This window comes from Alternaria ethzedia, assembly GCF_023757985.1.
Source record: "Alternaria ethzedia strain BMP 0044 chromosome Unknown scaffold_45, whole genome shotgun sequence".
Classification (NCBI taxonomy): Eukaryota; Fungi; Ascomycota; class Dothideomycetes; order Pleosporales; family Pleosporaceae; genus Alternaria; species Alternaria ethzedia.
This window is the reverse complement of record NW_026056238.1, coordinates 152,643-177,211: the sequence shown is the minus strand read 5'-3', so window position 1 is coordinate 177,211 and position 24,569 is coordinate 152,643. Positions and strand designations below refer to the sequence as shown.

Here is a 24,569-nt window from a genome sequence, read left to right as displayed (position 1 = left end):
AAGAAGAGACTTGACATCTCATCGCGCCCACGACCACCCTACCGATGTGCCAGGAAGTGAAGGAAAGAGTGCAAGGGCTAATCAAGAATGACAGCGTTCGACGAAACGAACCTTATCCTATACGCAACCATCTTCCAAATCTTCCGTATTTGGTTTATACCCTTCTACTACGCGCCCGTCCGCCTCACTACCGTCCTCCACCTGCGCAAATCCCCCATCACCACCACCACCACCACCTCCTCCTCCCACACATCAACCACAACTAAATACCACATCTCCAAACAAGAAGACCTATACCAAGTCGACCAATGGATACGTTTCATCGCGCCCGGCGCGTGGATGTTGATCTGGCTCTGGCAGGCTTGGGCCACGGTGTTTTGCGTCGCGGGCACTGTGCTGCTTTGGCCGGTAACGTGGATGGAGGAGAATTGGGGGTGGGGTGAGGGTGTGGGTATGGAGAGTGGGACGGGGCTTGTCAAGGGGTTTCGGATTACGGGGAAGGGGGGGAAGGAGGGGGAGGTTAGGGTTGATGGGTTGGGGGAGGAGGAGGTGTTGGAGAAGACGGAACTGAGGGGGAGGATTGTGGGGTGAGATGGATGGGGGATGAAGGGAGGGGAGGGGATGAAGGGAGGGGATGAAGGGAGGGGAGGTGTGTGGTATGCATGGTTCAAGGGTTGCTTGGTGGATAATGACTTGGGTCGTTGGGATGGAATATAACGCTAGCACGGGAATTGAGATGAGGCCATATAGATTTGGCGGTGCGTTGTTTCGACGACGAATAGGCAACCATATCTATTCCATTACTGCTGTTCCTGTGTGTAATATCGGACATTACTATCTCCACATAGAGGCAAGAGAGGTTTTGGATCCCAAGCTGACCCCTCTGTCACTGGGTCCTGGCTCTCAATTGATAGGGCTCAAGTCCATCGAGAGCGACAGGAACGTGCTTAGATGTAAAACTAAAATGCTGGCGATGGAGGAAACGTGCAGGCGAAATGACGATTGTCGCGTCATGATAGTCCGCAGAAGGCGCTAAACGCACCACGTGAACACCCGTTTTCCTCCACGCGTCGCGTCGCCCAACCCACCTCCACCAAACTACAATGCCCAACACCAACGAACCACGAGATTTCCACCACCCATACACGCCCTACGACATCCAAAATGAGTTCATGGGCGCTGTCTACACGTGTCTGGAAGAAGGCAAAGTCGGCATCTTCGAATCGCCGACCGGAACCGGTAAATCGCTGAGCTTGATATGTGGCTCCTTGACTTGGCTACGCGATCATAAGCGACGGACGTTCGAAGAAGGCTTCACGGTAGATGCGGCGAACGCAGCGAATAGTGAGGAGCCTTCTTGGATTGTTGAACACGCACAGAAGCAGCGGAAGCAGGAGGCGCTGAGGCGTAAACAGGATCTGAATGAGCGTATTGCTAGGGTTAAAGCGAAAGAGAAGAGGGCGAAGGAACGGTATGAGAGCGGTGAGCCTAGGTATAAGAGACAGAAGACTGCGGCAGGGGATATCGAGAACGACGACGAAGCTCAGTTCGCTTTGGATGATTACGAAAGCGATGAGGAGACTCACAAACGAGCAAGAGCCGGCGCGTTTGACGAGTCTGGACTGTCGGCAGAGACCCAGGCTTTGATGGCATCACTCGGCTACAACGCCGATGCATCGAAAGATGACGACGGAGAGGCGCCTGATGAAACGAAGATATTCTTCTGCTCTCGAACACACTCTCAGTTGACGCAGTTCTCGAGCGAGCTGGGGCGCGTAAAGATGCCGCCCGCCATCGCTCTGGACCCGGATGAGAGCAGCGGTGACATAGACACGCTTGTAGAAGACGTGAAGCACCTTACTCTTGGATCAAGGAAGAATCTCTGCATCAACAGTAAAGTCAACAAGCTCGGTAGCGCTACGGCCATCAACGAACGATGTCTGGAGCTACAGCAAAACAGCAAGACTGAAAGCCGGTGTCCGCATATGCCGACCAAGGAGAGCGAGCCGTTGGTCAATGACTTCCGTGACCATGCGCTTGCGAAGATTAGAGATATCGAGGACTTGGGGGTGTTGGGTAAGAAGCTGGGTGTATGTCCATACTATGCTTCTAGACCTGCTACCAAGTACTGCGAGGCAAGTCGACTATTTCTTCCCGCGGTGTCTTGATGTGCTAACAGGGTTAGATCGTAACGCTACCCTATCCACTACTCCTCCAGCGCACAGCTCGCGAAGCACTTGGCCTCTCCCTCAAAGACCACATCGTCATCATCGACGAAGCGCACAACTTGATGGATGCCATTGCAGGCATCTACTCCGTATCCGTGACCCTCGATCAAGTACAACAAGCGCGTGCCCAACTCACAGCCTACCTCCAGAAGTTCCGGAACAAGCTCAAAGGGAAGAATCGCGTTTATGTTGCCCAGACAGTCCGCATCTTGGACTCTATCATCGCGTATCTGCAGTCCATCGATGCCAACGCGAAAGCGGCAGACGGCTTGGCAGACATGGCTGCGATCATGTCTGGGAAAGGCGTTGATCAAATCAATATCTACAAACTCAACACGTATCTCCAAGAAAGCAGACTGGCGCGTAAAGTAGACGGATACACCGTCTTCGCTGAGCAAGCGGAGAATGGAAGCGCGCAGAAACCAGTCGCGAAGCCGGCAAAAAGCGGGCCACGACATACTGTACCAGTCCTGATGCACGTACAAGCCTTCCTCCTGTCCTTGATGAACCCATCCAGCGAAGGCCGCTTCTTCTACGCGAAGGAAGAAGCCTCAGGCACAACGTTACGATACATGCTCCTGGACCCAACCTACCACTTCAAAGACATCGTCGAAGAAGCAAGGGCCGTCGTACTAGCCGGCGGCACCATGGCACCAATGAGCGACTACGAACAGCATCTACTCTCATACCTGGATCCCTCCAAGATCATGACACTATCCTGCGGCCACGTCATTCCGCCCTCGAACCTCCTCGCTGCACCCATCGTAAGAGCAGCAAGCGGCGCTGAATTCGACTTCACCTTCGAGAACCGCAACAAAGAGAATACGATGATCGATCTCGGCAACGCCATCTTAACATTCGCGCAGCACATCCCCGATGGCGTGGTCGTCTTCTTCCCCAGCTACTCCTTCCTCGACGCGTGCATCGTCGCGTGGAAGCGCATCAAGCCCGCGCCTTCAACATCCACATCCACTTTCTGGGACAGCTTCACCCAAACAAAGCCCGTTTTCCTCGAGCAGCGCAGCAAGCAACAGCCATCTACCTCTACCCACCCTCCACCATCCAAAGAAGCAACCGCAGACTCCGTCCTCACAGCCTACAGCGCAGCAATCGCATCAGGAAAAGGCCGCGGCGCCCTCCTCTTCGCCGTAATCGGCGGCACACTCTCCGAAGGCATCAATTTTAGCGACGCACTTGGCCGCGGCGTCGTTGTTGTCGGTCTCCCGTTTCCTAATCCACACTCTGCGGAATGGAAGGCGAAGATGCAGTATATCTCCGCGAAACAGACGAAGAGCGGCGGCGGTGGTGGTGATGGCAAGGCTGCTGCGCGCGAGTTCTACGAGAACGTCTGTATGCGCGCGGTTAATCAGTGTGTGGGTAGGGCGATTCGTCATAAAGCTGATTATGCGGCGATACTGATGTTGGATAGACGGTATGGGAGTAAGCGCATTCAAGACAAGTTGCCGAAGTGGATTAGGGGGAGTTTGACGGGCGGGTTGGGGGTGCGGGATGTTGGGGGGAGGTTGGATGGGTTCTTCAAGGGTAAGGGTTGAGGGGGTATGCAACGCGACGTTGGCGGATTGATGCGACGATACGTTTTCATCGCACGCGTGCTTTGGTATCTTCGAGGTTTCGTGGCGTAGCGGTGTAGGACAGCCTTGCGGCGGTCAGAGTAGAGCTTGTACGAGTATACGCCGTTGCTTACGCTAAGGATATAGTGTACATCATTGATATACCCCGAGTGTCTACATCGACTTCTACACCGTGCGTATAACATGCCTTCTCGACCACCATACATACGATACGAAGAAGCGGTCTGAAATGAATCCGAGTTCTCTCCTGCCACGGCATAAGAGGAAGGAGTTTGGAAGAGTTGGAAGCCGGCCTCACCGGGTGTAATGTAAGCCCGGAGATGCCCCCGGATTCTAGTTCGCCCAAGTTCGTACTCGCACAGGTAATGCTTACACGTCGTCTCCTTGAGGGGTACAATATAAACTCTTGGAATGAGGCCCTACTCTGTCCTCTCATTGAGTTCATTGGCGGATAGTTGGTCGTGCATTGTCGCGGTAGTGTTGTGTTCGTCCGGTGAGACGGAAGTACACCGTATAGAGACCTTTAATAATAAACTTCGACTAACGAGTGTTGCTTAGTACATCCTACATACACGGCTATATGCTCACCGAGAGGTGTAGGAAGATGTATATAAGGCATGCCCTGAGCGTGTCTTTCAACCATCGAACAAGTTCAGATTCATCTTCTCATCACAACTTCACAACGCTCACGCTCCGCAAAACAACAATACTTGCCTTCCTTCATACCAAAAGGTAGCATCTCACTCCTGTTCGATTCACCCCACGACTAACCCACCCAGCCTCCACCCCAGGATCAAAATGCGCTTCCAAATCCTCCCCCTCACCCTCCTCGCCACAACCGCAACCGCCTGTTTCCAAACCTCCCGCTGCTCCGCCCCGAACGGCCCCGACATCGCCGTTCAATCCAACGGGCACAACGACCCGGAGCACAACCAAGCGCAATTCACGGTCGCTTTCAAAGAGGGGAAGTATGGGCCTGACACGTTTGCGGGCATGGTGAACCATCTCAGGTGTGATGTGGTTGTGAAGATTAAGAGTCCGGCGGCGAATGATGCGTTGCAGTGCTGGATTGTGCCGCCCGGGGAGCAGTGTAATTTGGATGTTAGTATTGCGGGGATTTGGTGGAGGCAGAGTTGCACGTCATGATTGGAGGGAGTGTCGTGGTTAGTGGGTGATTGTTGGAAGACGAGGATTGACAAGAGCTGAATACAATGTGCTTATTTGAACCCGACATCTGTATTCGACTATACATGTTGTACGTTCCCAACTGATTTTGGTGTGAATGATAGATCGCTAGTTGGGTGGCTTCTAGATTGGTAACCTATTCAAACTTTTACTTACCCAGCCTGGCCTGTAGTCTTTATCCAGCCTACTACAAGATTTTGTTCTAGCTATAGAGCTAAGTGTTATCTTAATTGCGTGTTCTATCTAGTAACATGAACTAGACACTACAGGCGGAAAGGTGTGTATAGGCTGACAGGAGATAGCTCGTGACGTTGAAGTAGGTTTGAGACTGGAAGTAGCTGATAGGCTCGCCTGTGTGACGCAAAATGTTTGGAGCGCGAGAGATACAAGGTATACACGTGACTGAACAGTGATGACTAGTATGGTGTGATTGATTGGGACAAGTTTGGCCGCACCGTTGGTTTTGCGCATTGGATGTACTGAGCCTGAGTAATCAGTGGGGCCCTTTGCTTATCACAGCTGCGATGGTGTTGAGCGGCTGCCCTGACAGGCTCCCCGGTGGCTGTTTCTACACGTGGTCTAGGTCAAGAAACTCCACCGTGATGTTGGTAACACGAGTTAGCGTACCCAGCCTTCAGGTTGAGAAGAAAGAGGTTGCAGGGGTGTTCGTACGGCTGAAAACGTCAATGCGGGGCGTCAAGACGTGCATCACGGCATTCTTCGCCTGCAATCTGCAGTCCGCACATTTCGATACCTCTCTGACCTGGTAATGTTCCACCTCAAATCTCCAATACCCTCAAACAAAGATGCGCAATGTACATACTTTTCCGCGCCCGACTTCGTCTCACACATGCTTGTGTCCGCCAGGCCTTCCTACCCCGGATGACGTGGATAAGACTGCGTGGTTGACAGGGGAATCTACTGTGATAATACTCCGCCACCTAGCTTCGAAGTAACTAGATCCGTAGATATGCAAAGTTAGATCCTCTTCAGGGCGTCACCACCCGCGGGCGTAATGAGCCTCTTTGGTATCCGTAACCGCCGCGCCGGGCGTAATCTGACATGATGTGGCTATCAGGATTAGCTAGGATAGCCCAATAGGAGGCCACACACTGCAGACTTGCTACCAATCGTTTTCGAGTAGGGTAGCAGAGCCAGGGGTGATGTTCATGAGATCCGAACGCACACATCTATGTGATAACTTAGTAGTCACCGGTGGACGATGTGCGCATTATAAGACCGAGATGGAAGCTGTTAACACGATTCAGAATGCATCCGCTCAGTTAGGCCGCACTTCGCTCGATGGTGCTCCACTGAACCCAGAAGTCAGCCACATTGCATGACAATCCTGCCAATCGACTTCGCACTTCTTTCTTACCACTGAGACTGCACCAAATCATTATCATTGGTCGTTCATCGATATTCTACATCCGCTACCGAGACGTGGACCATTAGATGGGAAACAACGGTAACATACTCCTTCTTTTCTTATGCGGAGATGCGCTTACAGTAGCGTAGATACCGTATCGCGAGGAGTATCCTCTACCACATCTGGCTGGTCCAAAGAAGCCATCTTCACCCTCCTCAGTGTCTTCCTCACCGTGATTCTCGCCATGATCGGTTTCACGTTACGATACTACGTGAACAAGGGAACACTTAGGCATTGGACATCAAAGCGAGGCAGGCCCGCAGTGACAGGTGAGCAAACCACCGATGTTAAATGTGTTGAATGCTAAAATGGTTAGATGAGGAGGATCACATAGATGAAGCGCCGAATGCTTCTTCTTGGATCGAATTGCCTGAAGCTCGGCGTTATCAGCAACGAACGTATACTTCGGTCTCGAGGCTGCGGAGAGGGCCTAGGTCGTCGCGATCCTCAGGGGAGTGGTAGCAGTGTCAAGACGAAAGTTGAACAAGAGACAAAGTTGAGGGTCCTTGCCTCTCGGAGATTACGTAGGGCCGGACTGGATACGAGAGGTGTTGTGTGCTATGGTGGCCGGCGTCAAATTCTGTCGTAGCGGGAGATAGCGGAGCCGGAGAGATCATTGGGATTGGTAGCTTTGATTATTTTCCAAAACATGTAATCATAGATTGGTAAAGAGTTTTGCGCTACTGCTGTTTAAATGCCGGAAGATGGTAATTTGGCTTCCTACAGCCACAGTCGCTTTCGCTTGTCAGCGAGCATTAAACAGGCGTGACAGAAAACCGAAGATGTGGTCGCTCATCCTGATGGAGATGATGGATAAGTCAGAAGTATTGTGGCAGCGCCGGTCTGAGATGGGTCAGCTTCGAGGATTGTAGGTGTAGTGGCGAACGGATCGTCTTGGGTGAACGGCAGATCCCCATCACCCACGTGCCCTCGCGTCGCGCTAACCGCATCTGACAACCCGGCCCAAGCTCTTCTCTTCCCCACACGCATGTGCCGACGGCCCCTCGACGCGTCGTCACCAGCCCAATGGCCCCCGATGTAGCCTCCATGACCTCGACGCCCTCGACGCCTGCCTTGAAGCCATCGCAGAAACCCCCGTCCGGCCCCAACGTCCTCGAAGTCGTCTTCGGCTCGCTGCTCATCCAGCCCTGGTACCCGTCGTTCTACCCGGAAGAGCTTGTAGGCCGACGCGTAGAGCGGCTGTATGTGTGCCAATGGTGCTTCAAGTATAGCAAAGAGCTGGTGGGGTTTATTGGGCATTTGGTAAGCTTACAGACGGATATGCAGTGGGTGTGAGGGTTGGATTGGAGAGCTGATGAGGTGTAGAAAGCATGTCCTCTGCGCAATACACCCCCGCCGGGCGTCAACGTTTACACGAAGGATAACTACTCCCTCTACGAGATCGACGGCGAGAAGCACAAGCTCTACGCACAGAACCTATCGCTCTTCGCCAAGCTCTTCCTCGATACCAAATCCGTCTTCTACGACGTTACGACATTCCTATACTACCTCCTCGTCGCGCACAACCCCACACCGGAGATACCGAATACCAGTTTCGGCGACGATGCAGAGGCGAGTGGAGTCGGTGCGCAGGGGCAGGTCGTGGGGTTCTTCAGCAAGGAGAAGATGAGCTGGGACAACAATAATCTCGCATGCATCCTGGTTTTTCCGCCGTGGCAGAAACAAGGACTGGGGCAGATACTCATGGGCGCGAGCTATGAAATGAGTAGACGGGAAGAGAGGCTGGGTGGGCCCGAGAAACGTAGGTCGACGTCGTATTAGCGCATGGTACCGCTGCTAACACCACTACTACTACAGCGCTGTCGGATCTCGGTCGCATCGCATACATACATTACTGGTCGCAAACGCTCGCTCGGACGATATTGGCTTGCCCTTCCAAGAAGACCCTCACCGTGCAAGATTTGCGGGAAAAGACGTACATTGTGCCCGAAGACATCATTGCGACACTACAGGCTATGGACGTGCTGGAGCAGAAGAAGAAAGGCGGCGCCGATGCTGTCATTAACAAGGCCAGAGTAAAGGCTTGGGCAGATACACACAGGGTGGACCTGAAGGCAATTCCGGTCGACCCTGATGCTTTTGTCGTGAGGGAAGTGAGCCGAAGTGTGAGCGAGGAGTCGTGAGGCTTGTACGCGAAGTAGATGTAGACGTGTGAGATACCCAGAATCTATTAGTTTGATTGAGTTCGAAAAGCCAAAGGAGAGGTATCTCTGCATTGCTTTTTGGGACGACCAGGTGAACGAGAATATCACAGCTGTTCTCTCGTATGGCACCTCTACCTTCTCAGTAATACTGACTTCTTATTCAGCCGTCGGCGATACTATAGATGCATGAGTGAAACTTCTAAGAATAAGATTTGTCGATCAAGATCAACGGTATACGCGTCCCATTCTAGTGGCGTCAAAGTCTCCCCTGCTCTTGGCTACAATGCTTGCATATAGCACTATGGTAGATGGTGTTACTACAGAACTTTATCGTAGGTTCAGCTCCTGTCAAAATCGCGGGGTTCGTTTCAACATAAGCGATGGTAGGATTTGGACCCGAGGGAGGGCCGGTTGTTATGTATGTCCAAAGGCATGTTTGAAATGTCGAATACTTTCATCACTGTTTCCTTCCCCGGATCTATGTCGCATCTACACGCATCCATTGACAAAGTTTGGAGAGGACCTATTTGGACCCAGGTATTGAACATGTACTGGGAGAGTGGGACAAGAGCAGAGTGTATTCTGTCCTTGGGAAACAATCTCAATTCATCATGGACCACCATCAGCAGCTGCGCATCGATTCACACACAACGTGCATCAAAAATACCAGACGAAGTCGTCGACCCATAGCTATTTTCATTCTCGCAACTCTGCTACATCGTCCTGAAATCGACATACCGTCGAAACGCCAAAGACGTCATGCATGAGTTCGTCGGTCTCCGAATCTATTCGCCTTGACAAGTTGAAACTTGGCGTGAAGTAAGCCTAACTTCTAGAATCCCAAGCCTGACCTCTAGAATCTCAAGCCTGATCTTTGCTAGGATACCCAGCACGGGGAAGGGTCAAGATGCGAAACGCGAGAGCCAGCAGTGGAGTGAACCAGATAGCAGAACTGCACGTTGCTCACCTCGACAATCCTGGTTCGGGGTTGCAGTAGCTTGTTGACGTGGCAGTGACTGAGCAGCGGAGGACCATGGTCTCGTTAACGAACCGCCCACGAAACAATGGCAAAGTGCTTCATCACTGGACAGAGTTTGGCATGCGAATGCATCATCACGATGCGGGTCGACAGATTAGACAGACTGTGGAAGCGTGGAGGAAGAGAGGGCACGCGGTGATGGGGGGCCCACATAGTGGGGTATTCGATCGCTTGACGGGCTCAACGGGACATCATTGGGTACACGCGCGGCACTTCCGGTGCACACCCGGTCAGTCTGCCAACGTTAACTCGCATGATGCACATGCGCAAGGCGGTGACTGAGTGGCTGCACAATATTCCTCGTGTGTCGTTGCTTCTTCCAGTTCAACATGCGTTCTCTCTGTCTTCTTCCCCCATTCCAAACTATACCCGCATCGCCCGTGATTATGGCGCACACCAGGGTACAGATTCAGCAGGCCTTGAGGCGTACCACGACATCCACACGATCTGCGAGCCTTGTGCCGTTCAGCCTCTAGAGTCGTACAACGTGTGCTTGTAATCGCTTCAGCATGCAAGGAGTCGCGAATCGCACGGAAACGTCACGCACTGTCTATATTCATCTTTTTTGCCCGCACACCCCATCACCTACACTCCCCCGCACCGCGCCATCGCACCCCCAGTACCAGATCTTATTGACGCAAGCGCCACCTCCGCTCTGCTTACACAGCTGGACCCTGTAAACAATACGTAGCATGGTGGGTAGACAATATAAACACGCTCTTTGCCTCTCTCTCTCTGCCCTGAACGACCGTATTGCTTTTGGAAACTGACGTAGATACTTCCGATACTTAGTCGGATCATACAGCAGCAGCAGCAGCCTTTGAGGGCGCTGGTTCACCTCCTCGACAGCGCAGTCCTGCCACAGGCAATCCGAAATACCACTACGACGGCCTCCATGACATAGGCACGAGTTCAGCTACTAGCGCACCACACACTAGACGTCGTCCATCACGCACCAGCTCGGGCACCAAGGGTACTCCACCTTCGGCCTCACCGCCACGCAGCGACGACCATGACGAGAGCGAGCAGAGATCTAAACAGCCTCGCAACACTTTGAAGAAGCTTCTAAGACGCGACTCACATCATACCGACACTACTGGATCGAGTTCGCAGGCCAAACAGGAAGAGTTGGATGAAGAAGGCAGTAACGTTGGCTACATGCCCCGGCTCGGTCAAATAAGAGAAAGCAAGAGCAAGGTCAGCACACGCTCAAGACGACGAGGGAGCTCTGCCGTTGGTACTCCGGTCGATCCGAGGGTTCTGCGCCGCCGGCATACTGGGGACGACGCCGCGAAACGCTCGCACGCACGTGGTAAACATAGCTCTCTGCAACGGCATGCTGGGAACATGGCCAACATGTCAGATCCCTCCCTGGTCTCGAGTGTGACGCAACAGTCAGATGCGTCGGGTGGCAGTAACTCTACAGTGATGCAGAGACCGTACGGCGGTTATAGCCAAGTCGCCGAGTACCAAGAGTCTGAAGAAAGCCAGAGTCCGCCCGCATCCACGGCGATGCAAAGCATTACATTCAACAACATGGATGCCGCTCAGGCAGGAGTGTTTCAGTTTCTACAATCTGAAGACACGCCTGGAAGTCCTACGCCTACGGACCTTCAGGCTATGCCTCCATCGACTATTGCCTCGTCATCGTCTTCCTCGTCAGGTGACACTCAGCATGACGACGGCCGATCATCAGTGGCAGCAGACTCACAGCATCCTGACTCCGCCATGACTTCACCAGCCTCCACGCGGCGGTCCCTCCAGACGGCATCCCACCCTCCCAACCAGGAGTATCGTTCATTCAAGAAGCCGTTGTACGCCAGTAGCTTTGTGCATGGCCCTGGAGATGACGTCGAAGCCAACCAAGAAGAGGGCAGTGAAGAGGAGAGTGAAAGTGGGTCAGAGAGCGATGAGGAAGTCAATCAAGGAAACCAGATGCCCAACAAACAGCCGGCAGTAACGACCCCTCCTCGAGCTCCGTCGACGACGTCTCATCAGAGTGATCCGCACGCCAGACGTCTCAAGCAGCAGGAACGCGAACTTGCTAGCCACATCTTCCAGAGGCCACAGCCGTACGGAGACTACCAATATGGGGCAGAACAGCACCCCTACGGTTATCCACCGATGCCGATGTACAACCAGCAAGGCTATTCTGGTGCATCTCCGGCTCCAGTGCCTGCGGCAATCAATTCCCCACCAGCATGGGCGCCGATGCCTTCATTCCCAGCTCCGCTAGCCATAGGATATGCGCCTCATCAGTCCCCGGAAGCAGTGCATGCGCATCCACTATCGATACGGCCACCTGACGGCCAGCTCCAGCACGTGCCGCCACCTTTCACCCCACATCCAGGGCAGCCGCCACTCTATCAACAGCACGCGCCACTGCCCAACCAGACCCGACAAACGGTGGTGGGATATGAACTCCTCGCCAACGAGCTTAGCGGATCGACTCCGCCCAGCTCCCATGGCCGGAAGAATCTCGTGCCCATGTACCGAAAGTTTGAGCATCTAAACCACCGCGTCTTGCTCCACCTCCAAGACGAAACATGCGAACTGGAAGAAGAGCTGCGTCACCTAGACGAATGCATAGCCCAGATATCGCCTCGAGATGCGTCAGGGTACGCGTACCCTGCGTCGCGGCGGGGTGACGCACGCTACGGAAGTGAAATGCACTTCAAGAGGACCGAACTCCTGGGGCGCATTTACCAGAAGCTAGAGCAATACAGTAAGTTGTGGCTAAGCCGGATGCAACGAGTCGGAGCGCCATGTCAACATGGGGATCGTCGCTGCTACCGATCAAGAGTGTTCCGCTGACTCGGTACAGACAAGGCTTTATCTTCGTTTAGCAAGCTCTCCAAAAGTCTCGATCCCGCGTCTGCGGAAGATATCACAGCCTATCGCGAGTGGATGGATGAGCATGACCCGATTAATGAAGAGGAATCCCAATTTCTCGAGGAAGACGCCGACCTCGTGACTCTTCCGCGGAAAGTTCCTTCTTCCTCCTCATCTTCTTCTGCTCCTCCCAGCACGGCAGCTCCGACTGCCGGCCAAGATCAGTCAGCAATATGGTTTCCACTAACCCTGGTACTACCCCTCATGGCGTTTGCGATAGTCCCCAGCTTGCTCGGACGGCTCCTCGTTATCGTGCTTATCGTTGGTGCGGAGCTAAAGATGGTCACGTCGACCCCTCAGCTCAGGAATATGCTGTCTACGCGTGAGTGGGCTGCGGCAGCTTCAGTGTAAGTCATCTCTCTCTTTTCTCAAATTCTCGCCCGCAATGCAATATCGCAACGTCTGCACCGTGACGTCTACATCCTCAAACGGGCAAGACGGGCGCGTGGGGCGAACAAACTCTCACCCCGTTCGGAAATTTCCAGGACATGCTTTCGGACGGAAACATGTCAGAAACGTCTTTTTACCCACGCATTATCCGGTGCCTTGGCCGGTTCCTGAGGCGCGCGCGCGCGGGTTTGCCTGCAGTTGGTGAGAGATGACGGGGCTAACGCAAGCCAGCTATTTCGGGGTGAATGTGCTCCTCGCAGCCGTGGTGCGCTGACGGGCGCGGGCTGAAAGGTCGCTTGACTCGCAGGGCACATGCAGGCGCGCGTGCATGCGAGGTGGAGGAGTTTGGCGGCCACGGCGCCATGATCGCCCATGGTTTTCGCGAGCGCACGGGCCTATTTGCAGGCGGAGCAGCTGCGCAAGGCGCGTCAAGGTGTCCAGGTACCGTATGCTTCCCGCACAGCGAGTCTGACCGAGGAGATGGGCATGCAAAGTGTGGAGTCTTCGGTTTCTCGGTTTCCCGTTTTTTCTCGTTACTTGCAAGTTTTTTTTCATGGTCTTCTTCTGGCGTCGCGTACTGTACGAGATGGATGTGTGTAAAGTGCTGTACTATATGGTTCGCAGGCGTTCACTCTATTGTCCGGCACGGCGCGGCGCATAGTCATGGGAAAGAGGGTGTGAAGTGTGCATTGCAGCGCAGCTCACTAGAGATATTGGAGATTCGGCTCCATTGGCGCTCTCACCTTGGCCCCAATATTTTCTTCGGGTCTTTTTGCTTTGTGGTCATCTAATGGTAAACTGTAAACTGTAAACGGTAAACGAGGCCCGGATATGCTGTCTCCCGCCAGCCAGTAGCGGCTACCAAAGTACTCTATCCAAAGCATGTGACATGAGTCGCCAGGCACTGGCAGGATCAGTTCAATCTCCAGTTCTGAAGGAAGCGAACACGGAGCGGGGCAATGGCGTGATGAAAAGCTGCAGGTGATGGACAGGCGGCGGGAATGTGACGGAGTCATTTATAGACCACTGTGCAAGCAAGTGCAAGTACGGTTTGGGCAGTTGTTCCGCGGCGATCAAAAGTCGTGTGGCGCATTGTATTGGTATGGCGGTATTTGATCATCACGTCGGCGCTAGGACGACATGGCTATCAGCGATGTTGGAGCATTACATTGCGATAGTCGTCGTTGTGCAGCGAATGTGCGCCACGTATGTTTCGAAACTTTTTTGCCAGCGGGCGGACAAATGGCATAGATCATCGGACCGAGATGAGATGGTGATGGGTTGATCGACGACGGATTGCAATGCTGCATGTACGGTATCTATGCAGAGTAATCATGTCTGGTAGGATTGTAGGAGTCGATGGCGGCGGGTCGGACTTTGCGATGGCATGCCCTTGTCCATCGACGACGGGCGGACTGCATGCTGGGCTGGGCAATTTTCCTAGTACACTTGTGCGGGCAGTAAGGCAGGCAAGCAACAAGCGTCAAGACGGCGCTCTGGCCACCTCCACATCTCGTGCAGCCCGCCGCCACAGGCGTTGCTAAGGTGTTAAGCTGTCGGCAGCGAAGGCCTCCGGTATCTAGGTAGCTGCACAAGTTATCCACGTTGGACTAAACGTCGGCAGATTGGCCATGTGATGGAGATGCAGGCTACAAGTCAATGTAGAGAGCGTCAGGCTTGACGTGTGCTAGTCGGGCTTAGCCAGGAACCAGCGGCGTCGGTTGGGCGCGGACCACGTTGCTGCTTCAGGCACGTCGAGGTGGACGTTCAGGGGCAGGCGAGCAGCTGACGACGGTTTCGCACCCATGCCGACTCCATCGCCTTGCTATCTGGCGCGCAGCCTGGTGGGTGGCCGTTTGCCCCTGCCTCGTTTGACGTCCCACCTGCGGCCTCCACATGCTTGGCCCTCTCCACTCTGCAAGACACTGAAACACCCATTCAGACCACTCCATACTACTCCCAGGTAGACACTTTCACTCTCCCCTCTAGGAGTACTCACACTCTCACCTCCCGCCTGCACCAAGTATCCCCACCCCGCCGTTGCTGTCACTGTCGCTGTCGCTCCTGCCATCTGCATCTGAAGCGGAAGTCGCGCCATCTGGAATGTCGCAGCCTGCCCATTGTCTCCCACCACTCACCGTCTGAGCTACCCCTCGCCCTCGTCGCGACTCCCGGTGACTGAGGCACCCCCTAAATTAATCCAACCAACACCCACGCTGCCTGCACACCACGGCCCTGCGCTGCACTCTGCACCGCCCGTCGACCTCTCGCGACCTCTCGCTGGACGGGCCCTCCCGCTGCAATTCCCCCGTCGTAATCGCTGCAATCCCCGTCGCCGTCGCTGATTGACCCAACCCGCCCGACCGCGACCGCGCACACAAAGAAACAAAGTCTCCGTCTCCGCCCTGCCCGTCGCTCTCGCCGCGACACCCCCGACCAGCCATGGCCGTCTCTATGCTGCATGCCCCCTCGCGCGCCTCGACGTCGTCCTCGTCGTCGTTTGTCCCCGTCTCGCGCCAGAACACAATGTCGTCGCACGATGGCTCGCGCTCGGTGCGCCAGTCGAAGCGCTACTCCGTCACAGCCCTGTACCTGTCCATGTCCGCCAAAGACAAGGAGCTCGAGATTGAAGATGACCTGGCCCGAGGTACGCCGCCATTCATTCGCAATATACTACAATAAACTAACCCTCACAGCCCAGAAGATACTCCGCGAACTCAAGGCCAAGATCTCGTCGCAGTCCAAGAAGAACTTCGTCCTGGAAAAGGATGTGCGCTATCTCGACTCGCGAATAGCCCTGCTGATCCAGAACCGCATGGCATTGGAAGAGGTGCGCCCAACGCTGCACACACCCCGCGCTTGTACTGACTATCCTGCAGCAGAATGAAGTCGCCGACCACCTGGGAGACGGCCTCGAACTCCAGGAAGGTTTCTTTCCCAACGACGAGAAGACGCAGAAGTACGGCAACCTGCTCTTCCTCCTCCAATCTGAGCCACGCCATATTGCCCATCTGTGTCGACTCGTCTCCATGGCCGAGATTGATGCCCTACTGCAGACTGTCATGTTCACAATCTACGGAAACCAGTACGAGAGCCGCGAAGAGCACTTGCTCTTGACCATGTTCCAGGTAGGTTACGCCTCCAGCTTTGCGCATCACAACTAACCTCGCTCAGTCTGTACTCACCTATCAATTCGACAACACCCCAGACTACAGCTCGCTCCTACGTGCCAACACACCCGTCTCGCGCATGATGACCACATACACCCGCCGAGGACCCGGTCAGAGCTACCTCAAGGTCGTCTTGCAGGACAGCATCAACTCGCTCATCGAGCTGAAGGACCTCGATCTTGAGATTAACCCGCTCAAGGTATACGAGAAGATGGTCACTGAGCTCGAGATCCAGGGAACCCTTCCCGCAAACCTGCCCAAGGGCGTTACCGCAGAGCAGGCGGCCGAGAACGAGACGGTACAGAACATCATCACACCGCGAGTCAACATGCTCATGGAGATTGCCAACAACTTCCTCACAACCATCATCAAAGGCCTCGAGGAGACGCCATACGGCATCCGATGGATATGCAAGCAGATTCGAAGTCTGTCGAGACGAAAGTACCCTGATGCCCAGGACCAGACCATTTGCACTCTTATCGGAGGCTTCTTCTTCCTGCGCTTTATCAACCCCGCCATCGTCACCCCAAGATCGTACATGCTCATCGATGTGCTGCCAGCAGAGAACCCCAAGCGGACACTAACGTATATCGCCAAGATGCTGCAGAATCTCGCAAACAAGCCATCGTATGCCAAGGAGCCATACATGGTTAAGCTGCAGCCGTTCATCCACCAGAACAAGGAGCGAATCAACAAGTTTCTGTTGGACCTGTGCGAGGTACAGGACTTTTACGATACTCTCGAGATGGACAACTACGTTGCTTTGTCCAAGAAGGATCTAGAGCTGTCCATCACGTTGAACGAAGTGTATGCGACGCACTCGCTCTTGGAGCGACATGCAGCTGAACTGGTAAGCAATCACACATCCATGCGCGTTGCCGTACTAACAAAACCAGGCCAAAGAAGACAGTTCGCATCTAGGCGTCATTCTCAACGAGCTCGGCTCCGCTCCAGCACAGCTTCCCCGAAAAGAGAACAGAGCCATCAATCTCCCGCTATTCAGCAAATGGGAAACGCCGCTTGACGATCTGACCGCAGCGCTCGACATTACGCAGGAAGAGATCTTCTTCATGGAAGCCAAGTCGACATTCGTCATGATCCTTCGTTCGCTTCCTTCCAACACTTCCATCACGCGACGGCCATTGCGCCTCGACAGGATTGCGGAAGCAGCTGCCACGACCAAGAACGACTCTGTCATGGTCAAGAAGGGTATCCGTAGCATGGAGCTGCTCAGCCAACTGCAGGATCTTGGCGTGATTGACAAGGAAGACGGCTTCTCGTTACTCCGCGACGAAGTCGAACAAGAGCTGGTGCACTTGGGCTCCATGAAGGAAAAGGTCATCGAAGAGACACGGAAGCTCGAGGAAGTGTTCCGCACCATCCGCGATCACAATGGCTTCCTGGTCAGCCAGCTTGACACGTACAAGTCGTACCTCCACAACGTCCGAAGTCAATCTGAAGGCAAGACAAGGAAACAGCAAAAACACCAAGTCCTCGGACCCTACAAATTCACCCACCAGCAGCTCGAGCGAGAAGGCGTGATCCAGAAGAGCAATGTCCCGGAGAATAGGAGAGCCAACATTTACTTCAACTTCACAAGCCCGCTCCCCGGCACCTTTGTCATCTCCCTCCACTACAAAGGGCGGAATCGCGGTCTTCTCGAGCTCGACCTCAAGCTCGACGATCTGCTGGAGATGCAAAAGGACAACCAAGAAGATCTGGACCTCGAATATGTCCAGTTCAACGTGACCAAGGTACTGGTCCTCCTCAACAAGCGATTTGCACGTAAGAAGGGATGGTAGATTCGTCTCCTCCCTGCGCGCGACATTGCGTACACAACGTCACGAAAAAGATACGATACCCCCGATTATTACTACGTCTTTCCTGCTGTTTGACGCCCCGACACCAATCTACCTACACTCATTTCCCGATTCCTTTCTCATTACTACTACCCAACAACAACGCGGAACAAAAAACCCGTCTCTACGAATCATCTAGTCATCAGCCCGGAGTACAGGCGTATATTGGGCGCAATCTCCTATATTTTCGAGGATACCCCCACCCCCGGTGAAAGGACTGGTTTGGGCTGCTGCTGAGGGATACGGTGGACATGTCTGATTCCGTTTTCTTCGCAGTTTACTTCCTTTTTGGTGGTTGTTCTGCTGTGATGGTTTTGTTTTGTTTTTGGTTTCTAGCGCGCTCTGTTTATTATGGAGGTTATGCAGTCCTTTTTTGTTGTTCATGTGCTTTTTCTCATAACCTTTTCAAAGTCTCTCGCTACTAATTACGAGTTCGTCGGCAGGCATCCGAAGTTCCTACCTCGCTGGTGTTTTGATTGGCAGTTTTTATCAGAGTCCGTTTTTGTTGCGAGCGAACACACGAGCGATATCCACAGTTGGTTTTGTACGATATATAGGAAACGCGTATGCGAGTATGCGATGGATGGTGTTTTTGGAAGCAATCTGCGTTGGTTGCGACTGATGCAGAGTGAGCTGGTTGTGTGGTTTATCTTGTCCCCTCCCAATGGAATTGAGCGTTTGCAGCTCGTCATTTTGATACTTCTACATGTGTGGTTTTCGTGTATGTGATGTACGTGATGTACGCGAAGTGATGTTGACAAGACTATCCACCTTGATGAACAGCTCAGTAGTGCATGGATATGCATGCGTTGTTTCGATGTGGTGCACGTCAGGTACGGACCGACAGCGCGATAACGCCTCCCTTGTCGCTACGTCACTTGTCTCGCCCAGTGTACCCGAATGACCTGATTCCCACCCCACATCTTCGCAATCGCAGAGTAAGTCTGGCATGTGCAATCCGATGATAGCCAGAATGATGAATGCACGCGATCTCTCCAGCGGAAAACGCACCGGATGTCGTCGGCTCAGCTTCAACACTCCATACCCTCATCCATCCACCACGATAAGCATGTCGTAGATAACAGCTCCCCTTCCCCTACACCCACAGTACCTAGATATCTAACGCATGCATGCATCATGCAACCCGCAACCTCCCAACACACCCGTGGCCGCCTCATGCACACGCAAGACGCAAGACGCAAGCAAGACACCAAGGTGCCGTGGGTGCCAGGCCAGGTGCGGAGCGGGTGCCTGTCACACGTGCCCCACGCCGATACAGTGAGGCGTGAGCGGAATCCATTAATGTAGGCAGCCAGCCAATCGCAGCGCTACACACTTGCGTCCGCGCCTTGTCGATCGGCCGCGAGTCCGGGGTCTGCGGTGGAGAGGAGTCAGGCAGACGCGAGGCTACGGCCTACGGGTTGCGAGAGGGCGCGGACTGGGCGGTGCGGTGCGGGCTATACCGCGGACGGGCTTGGGGTGTCCGAGGCGTATGACTGTTACTCCTCGTTGTTCTTCCTCTCTTCTACTTGTTCTCTGGTGCTCTTGGGGAATTGCATGTTTGATTGACTGCGTAACGGCTGTTCTGCTTGTCTGGTCTTCTTGGTCCTTGGTCCTTATCTTCATTACCTACCTACCTACCTACCACCCACTACATCTATCTTTCTACCCAGCAACTCCCATCCCACCATGTCGTCATCCTCATCCACCGCCATCGCGATACCAAAGCGCAAGGGCAAGGGCCCTGCGTCTTCTTCCCACCATCACCACCACCACTCCTCGTCGTCGTCATCCTCGTTCGCGGCTTCCACGCCCTCGACGCCGAATACGCCGAATACCTACAACTACAACTACAACTTCACGCCGTCTTCGAACCGCTTCTCGTATGGTAGTGCGGGCGGTAGTGGTAGTTATGGCTCCACGCCTTCCTCGTCGTCTGGTAGCCCTCAGAGCGGTTCCCTAAGCGGCGCACGCAGGCAGAGTCTGATGAGCGAGACGTTTTCGCGGCAGGAACATACTGTTATTAATGTGGGAGAAGAGGAGGGGGAGGGTGCGCTGAGGCTGATTACGTGTGTTAAGGCTAGTCAGGGGTTTGATTGGAATATGGGTATGTTGATTTCCCTCTTCTCTTTTCTCTCTTCTTCTTTTAGCGGTAGAGTTTAGAGGGTTTGGGTACGGGCTGGATGATGGTTACATGGTTTGGGGATATGAAACTGGGCTAATGACGCTGTGTGCGACAGAGATGTTCCTTCCTTCCTACGTCGACTACCACTTCGATGATCTTGAGCGACGACAGGATCCTGTGAAGGATATTATTGTTACGGATGAGGAGGTTAGGAATATGTTCCCGTCATAAGAGATTGCCTGGGTGGTGCGGAGTGAAATGCTTGTGCAGAGGCGCGTGGGCATGATACAAGCGCAAGTTCTCAAGAGATTGGGGCACTGCACAAACTGTAGTGGGTCTTGCAGGATGTAGAGAGCTTTGCACAGTTACAAGGCTCTCTACATCCTGCAAAGCCCTCTACACATTGTGTGGTACTCTAATTCTCTTGAGAACTGGCGCCTGATAATGGATGTGCATATGCTTTGGCATGTTATGGATTACGCGGTATTGAAGTCATGTCTATATGGGTTGGGATAGGCGTTTGGTATGGAATTATGGGCGTTTGGATTGAGGGCTGTATATCATGAGACTGGACTGGATGGGTTATGGCGTTGCGGGATGCGTTCACTCGCTGCTCATGGGTTTGAGGAATACTCTATAAGGACGTATCTCAAATCAAACAATTCACAATCAACGATACATTATCCTACATTCGACTGTATCAACTGCGTTGTTCGAGTGCTCATCGCAGCTTCTAGGGATGCAGCAGCCCCACACCTCGGCCCCGATAAGGCGGGCTGATAAGCCGACAAAGACGCGCGCGGTCCACGTTCCGCGTTCGCAAACAAGAACCATAACAAAGTCGACCACCACAACGACGACCTCCATTCCACCACTCAACACACTGTTACTACCCAGAACAGTCACAATAACATCTCCGCGCAAACCGTCCATCCAACTACAAGAGCGCACTCACCCCACAAACCCCACCACAGCACGCCCGCGCAACAGCAATCCTCACTTCTTATCACGCCTGCCAAACCACCGCAAAATGGACGCCTCCCACCGCAAAATCGAACTCCAATCCCCCTCCGACCTAACCTTCCTCACATCGCAAATCCGCACCGCCGCGCGCCAGAAACTCGACTTGCACCTCCCGCCCGTGCCCTCCAGCGCTACAAACGGTGATGCGCCAGACGAGTTACGGCGCTCGGTTGAGGACCTCGTCGAGATTTTCGTGGCGAAAGTGCTGCAGGGGATAAGGCACAATGTTAGTATCAATGGAATTGATGTTGTGGAGAGTGGGGAGGGGGAGGGGATGGATGGGGTTGTGAATGGACATGGAGGAGGAGGAGGAGGAAGAGGGGAAGGGGAAGGGGAGTCCATGGTTGAGACAGTGGAATACGAACCTTTCGACGATAAACTGCGGAGTCAGTTATCTGCTACAGTAGCGAAACGCGATGCGCTCATTGCGAAAATCAGTCAGCAACGGAGGACAACGCCGAAGGTTGCGGCGGAGACGTGGATGAAGGGGTTTGAAGAGGAGGAGAGGGTGTGGGCGGCGCTGCAGGAGAGTATGGAGAAGGATGCTGTTGCTGCTGCGAATGGGGATGGGGATGTGGCTGGGGTGGAGGCACTGCAGAGACAAGAGGAGGTAGAGAGGAATTGGGAGAGGGCGGTCATGGGGTTGCAGAGGTTGAATAAGGGGTTGCCGGAGACGAGGGCGAGGTTGGAGAGGGCGGGGGATGTGGTGGGGTATTTGGGGGGTGGGAATGGGAAGAAGTGAGGTATAGTTTGGGAGGAGTGTGTGGCTTAGGCGTTTTTCTTTTCTGGAGTATATGGGTTGGTTGGGTCTTCAGAAGGTTATGGGATACCCACGCGTATAGTTATTGCAGAGATCGCTTCGGCGGGATGTCAGATTGCTTGCTGCTTGTGTGGATACAACATAAAGCATAAGAATTGGTCTTAAAGGAATGCATGTCATGCAAGCATCTTGGACATGCTCTTACATCTCTTTACTAAATAAGACTAAGACTGAGTAGACACCGATTTCATCTCTACATTCCCTCAACCAACCAAACCAAAGCTCACTCCTACACATTACACCATACCCATCCATTCCACTCCCATCCCCTAAAACCGACTAACATCCCTCCCAAAAACCCAATTAACAACCCAATAAACCGGCACAAGCACCTTATTCCGCCAACTCACCGTCCTCGTCAAATACGCTCCCCGCCAAATAATCCACGCCACATACCCCTGCAACCTTCCACCCCATTTGCCGCCGCCTTGGAACAACGCATTCCAGTTGCCGATGTAAGCCAAAGTGCCTAGGTCGCGGTATGTGAAGCCCTTTGATGATGGAGATGATGGAGAGGGAGGAGTGGATAAGGAACCGTTGTTGAGCCGCTTTGCCAACCAGAAGGCTTTTTGAGATGCGACTTGGGCGGTGGCGGGGTAGGTTGTTGATTCGATTATTCCGCAGTCGCCGAGGGCGAAGACGGAGGGGTGGACTGCTTCTTGTGCTATTTCTCCTGATTGTTCTCCTGACTTTCCTGTGGAGGTAGAGGGGATGAGTTTGACGCGGAGGTGGTCGTCTGTTATGATGGACCCGGATTTAGAGTCTTTCTTTACTACCCATTTTACGTCTTTGGCTGGGGTGGTGGATTGGGGAGATGGCGTGGAAGAGGGGGAGGAGGAGCTTGGTGGGAGGTAGAGGTCGGTTGGTGCTTCGCGGACGGAGGAGAGGGCGTGGTCGACGAAGGGGTTTTGCATTAGTCCTGTGCCTGGGGTGGGGTTAGTGTTGTTTTCCCATACTTCTGGGTGGAGAGTGGTGATATGAGGGAACAGGGAAGGGAGACATACTCCATACACACATTCCCACACCAATCTCACCCTCCTCCTTCACCTTGAGCGTATACAAATGATAATCATCCACATCATCCGAAAAGCTCCTTTCCGCAGGCGCCCCCGGCCTCAGCTCCTCAACATGATGACTCGTCTTGATATCAATGCCCTTACGCTTAAACCTCTGCATCGCATACCCCGCGAGTTTCTGATCAAACATCGGAAGCACCTTCTCCGCGACATCGTAAACAGTAATCTTGTGGTACTGAACGAGTTCCGGGTACAGTTTCTTCATATCCTCGTTAATCAGATCGTGTAGTTCCGCGCTGAATTCGATGCCGGTGGGTCCACCGCCTACGACGGCGAAGTTAAGGAGCTGCTTCTTCATCTCGATGGAGGTGGTGGGTAGAGCAGCGCCTTCAAAGCATGCTAAGATGCGATTTCGGATTCGGCGCGCGTCGCCTACGTCTTTGAGGAAGAAGGCGTGTTCCTTTACACCCGGCGTACCGAATGTCTGACTGTAGCATCCCACCGTCACAATCAACTTGTCGTACTCCACATCAAATAGTTTCCCTACTTTCGCTTCCTTCTTCTTCTCCGCCTCCCTCTCTTCCGCTGTCTCCCCAGCATGTCGATCCGTGGTCAATGCAACACCTTGTTTCGGATCGTCAACCGCCTCTTCAATCGTAATAGTCCTGTTCTTGAAATCGACATCGTCGGCCCATCCCTGGAAGAAGTCGACTTTGGTTCGCCGGCTGCGCACGGGTTCGAGCGCGGTGCGGAATTCCAAGGTACCGACTGCGGTGGAGGCAAGCAGAGGTGTGAAAGCAAAGTAAGATCGAGGCGATACGACGAGCGTTTGGAATTTTGAGGAGTCGAGACTGCGGGCGACTGTGAAGCCGGCCCAGCCGGATCCTAGGATGACTACGCGCTCGCGGTCTGGGATGGGGTTGTTAGTATCTGGGGTCTTGTACGAGAGGTAGGCTGAGCAAGGAGAACAACGTACTATCTCTCCTCTTATCCAATTGCTCAATCGTAATCATCCTTTTCTGTTCCAAGCTCTTCCCAGACTTTGCGCTTATCAAAGCTCCTGTCCGACATAGCGATGCCGTGCGCGATCTAATCGCAGGAGAAGACACCAATTCCCTAACACCACCCGGTAACAGCGACATACGAGTTGGCGACAGCATCTTTCAGTCTTGACAAACCAATGGGCAATCGCAATTCTTGAATATTGAACCAGAACAGTGTTTATCAAAACCAAAGTTTTATTTATCGACACCTACCCACTCGCCGGGTGCTTGCGGGTCGACCAACGGAAGTCGGCGTTGACGCCATGACGTATGGCTTTTGCAAGCTTGACGCGCCGAACGTTGCCGAGGAAGAGCCCACATGTGATTGTAAGAAAGACTAGAGATTCAGTTGCGCGAAGCATGAGCGACTTGCTCATACAAGATGCGACAATGTGCCGGGTGGTGTAGTCAGGTTGAGTGCAAGGTTGATGGGTGTGGTCAGCACCGACGAAAAGGGCCGCGGAATCGCGTTCGTCTTGTGATGCGATCGAATACTTCAAAAGCGCACCTGGGCAGTCTCTCCAATAGCATCATTGGCAATATTGATGATAAAGATAAGTGGTGAAATTGGTGAGCTTCATGGACGACATTAG

The 24,569-nt window shown here is 53.5% G+C and overlaps 5 protein-coding genes across 5 annotated transcripts; 4 read left to right on the top strand and 1 right to left on the bottom strand.

Annotated features, from left to right (window-relative positions):
• Window positions 1-1,103: 1,103 nt before the first annotated feature.
• Window positions 1,104-3,781, top strand: J4E87_010296 (uncharacterized protein; the record flags this gene model as incomplete). Its single annotated transcript, XM_049381870.1, has 2 exons — window positions 1,104-2,135; window positions 2,186-3,781. The coding sequence occupies 2 exons, from the start codon at window positions 1,104-1,106 to the stop codon at window positions 3,779-3,781; spliced, it is 2,628 nt and encodes an 875-aa protein (XP_049228437.1).
• A 3,679-nt stretch (window positions 3,782-7,460) lies between these two features.
• On the top strand, window positions 7,461-8,578 carry J4E87_010295 (uncharacterized protein; the record flags this gene model as incomplete). Its single annotated transcript, XM_049381869.1, has 3 exons — window positions 7,461-7,697; window positions 7,761-8,196; window positions 8,253-8,578. The coding sequence occupies 3 exons, from the start codon at window positions 7,461-7,463 to the stop codon at window positions 8,576-8,578; spliced, it is 999 nt and encodes a 332-aa protein (XP_049228436.1).
• A 1,752-nt stretch (window positions 8,579-10,330) lies between these two features.
• Window positions 10,331-12,881, top strand: J4E87_010294 (uncharacterized protein; the record flags this gene model as incomplete). The annotated part of the gene is made up of 3 exons (XM_049381868.1): window positions 10,331-10,337; window positions 10,456-12,363; window positions 12,463-12,881. 3 exons carry the CDS (start codon window positions 10,331-10,333, stop codon window positions 12,879-12,881), a joined length of 2,334 nt encoding a protein of 777 aa, XP_049228435.1.
• Window positions 12,882-15,362: 2,481 nt separating this feature from the next.
• On the top strand, window positions 15,363-17,892 carry J4E87_010293 (uncharacterized protein; the record flags this gene model as incomplete). The annotated part of the gene is made up of 5 exons (XM_049381867.1): window positions 15,363-15,567; window positions 15,617-15,750; window positions 15,800-16,048; window positions 16,095-16,940; window positions 16,987-17,892. 5 exons carry the CDS (start codon window positions 15,363-15,365, stop codon window positions 17,890-17,892), a joined length of 2,340 nt encoding a protein of 779 aa, XP_049228434.1.
• A 4,294-nt stretch (window positions 17,893-22,186) lies between these two features.
• On the bottom strand, window positions 22,187-24,241 carry J4E87_010292 (uncharacterized protein; the record flags this gene model as incomplete). Its single annotated transcript, XM_049381866.1, has 4 exons — window positions 22,187-22,842; window positions 22,922-23,842; window positions 23,910-24,022; window positions 24,237-24,241. The coding sequence occupies 4 exons, from the start codon at window positions 24,239-24,241 to the stop codon at window positions 22,187-22,189; spliced, it is 1,695 nt and encodes a 564-aa protein (XP_049228433.1).
• Between the last annotated feature and the right edge of the window lie 328 nt (window positions 24,242-24,569).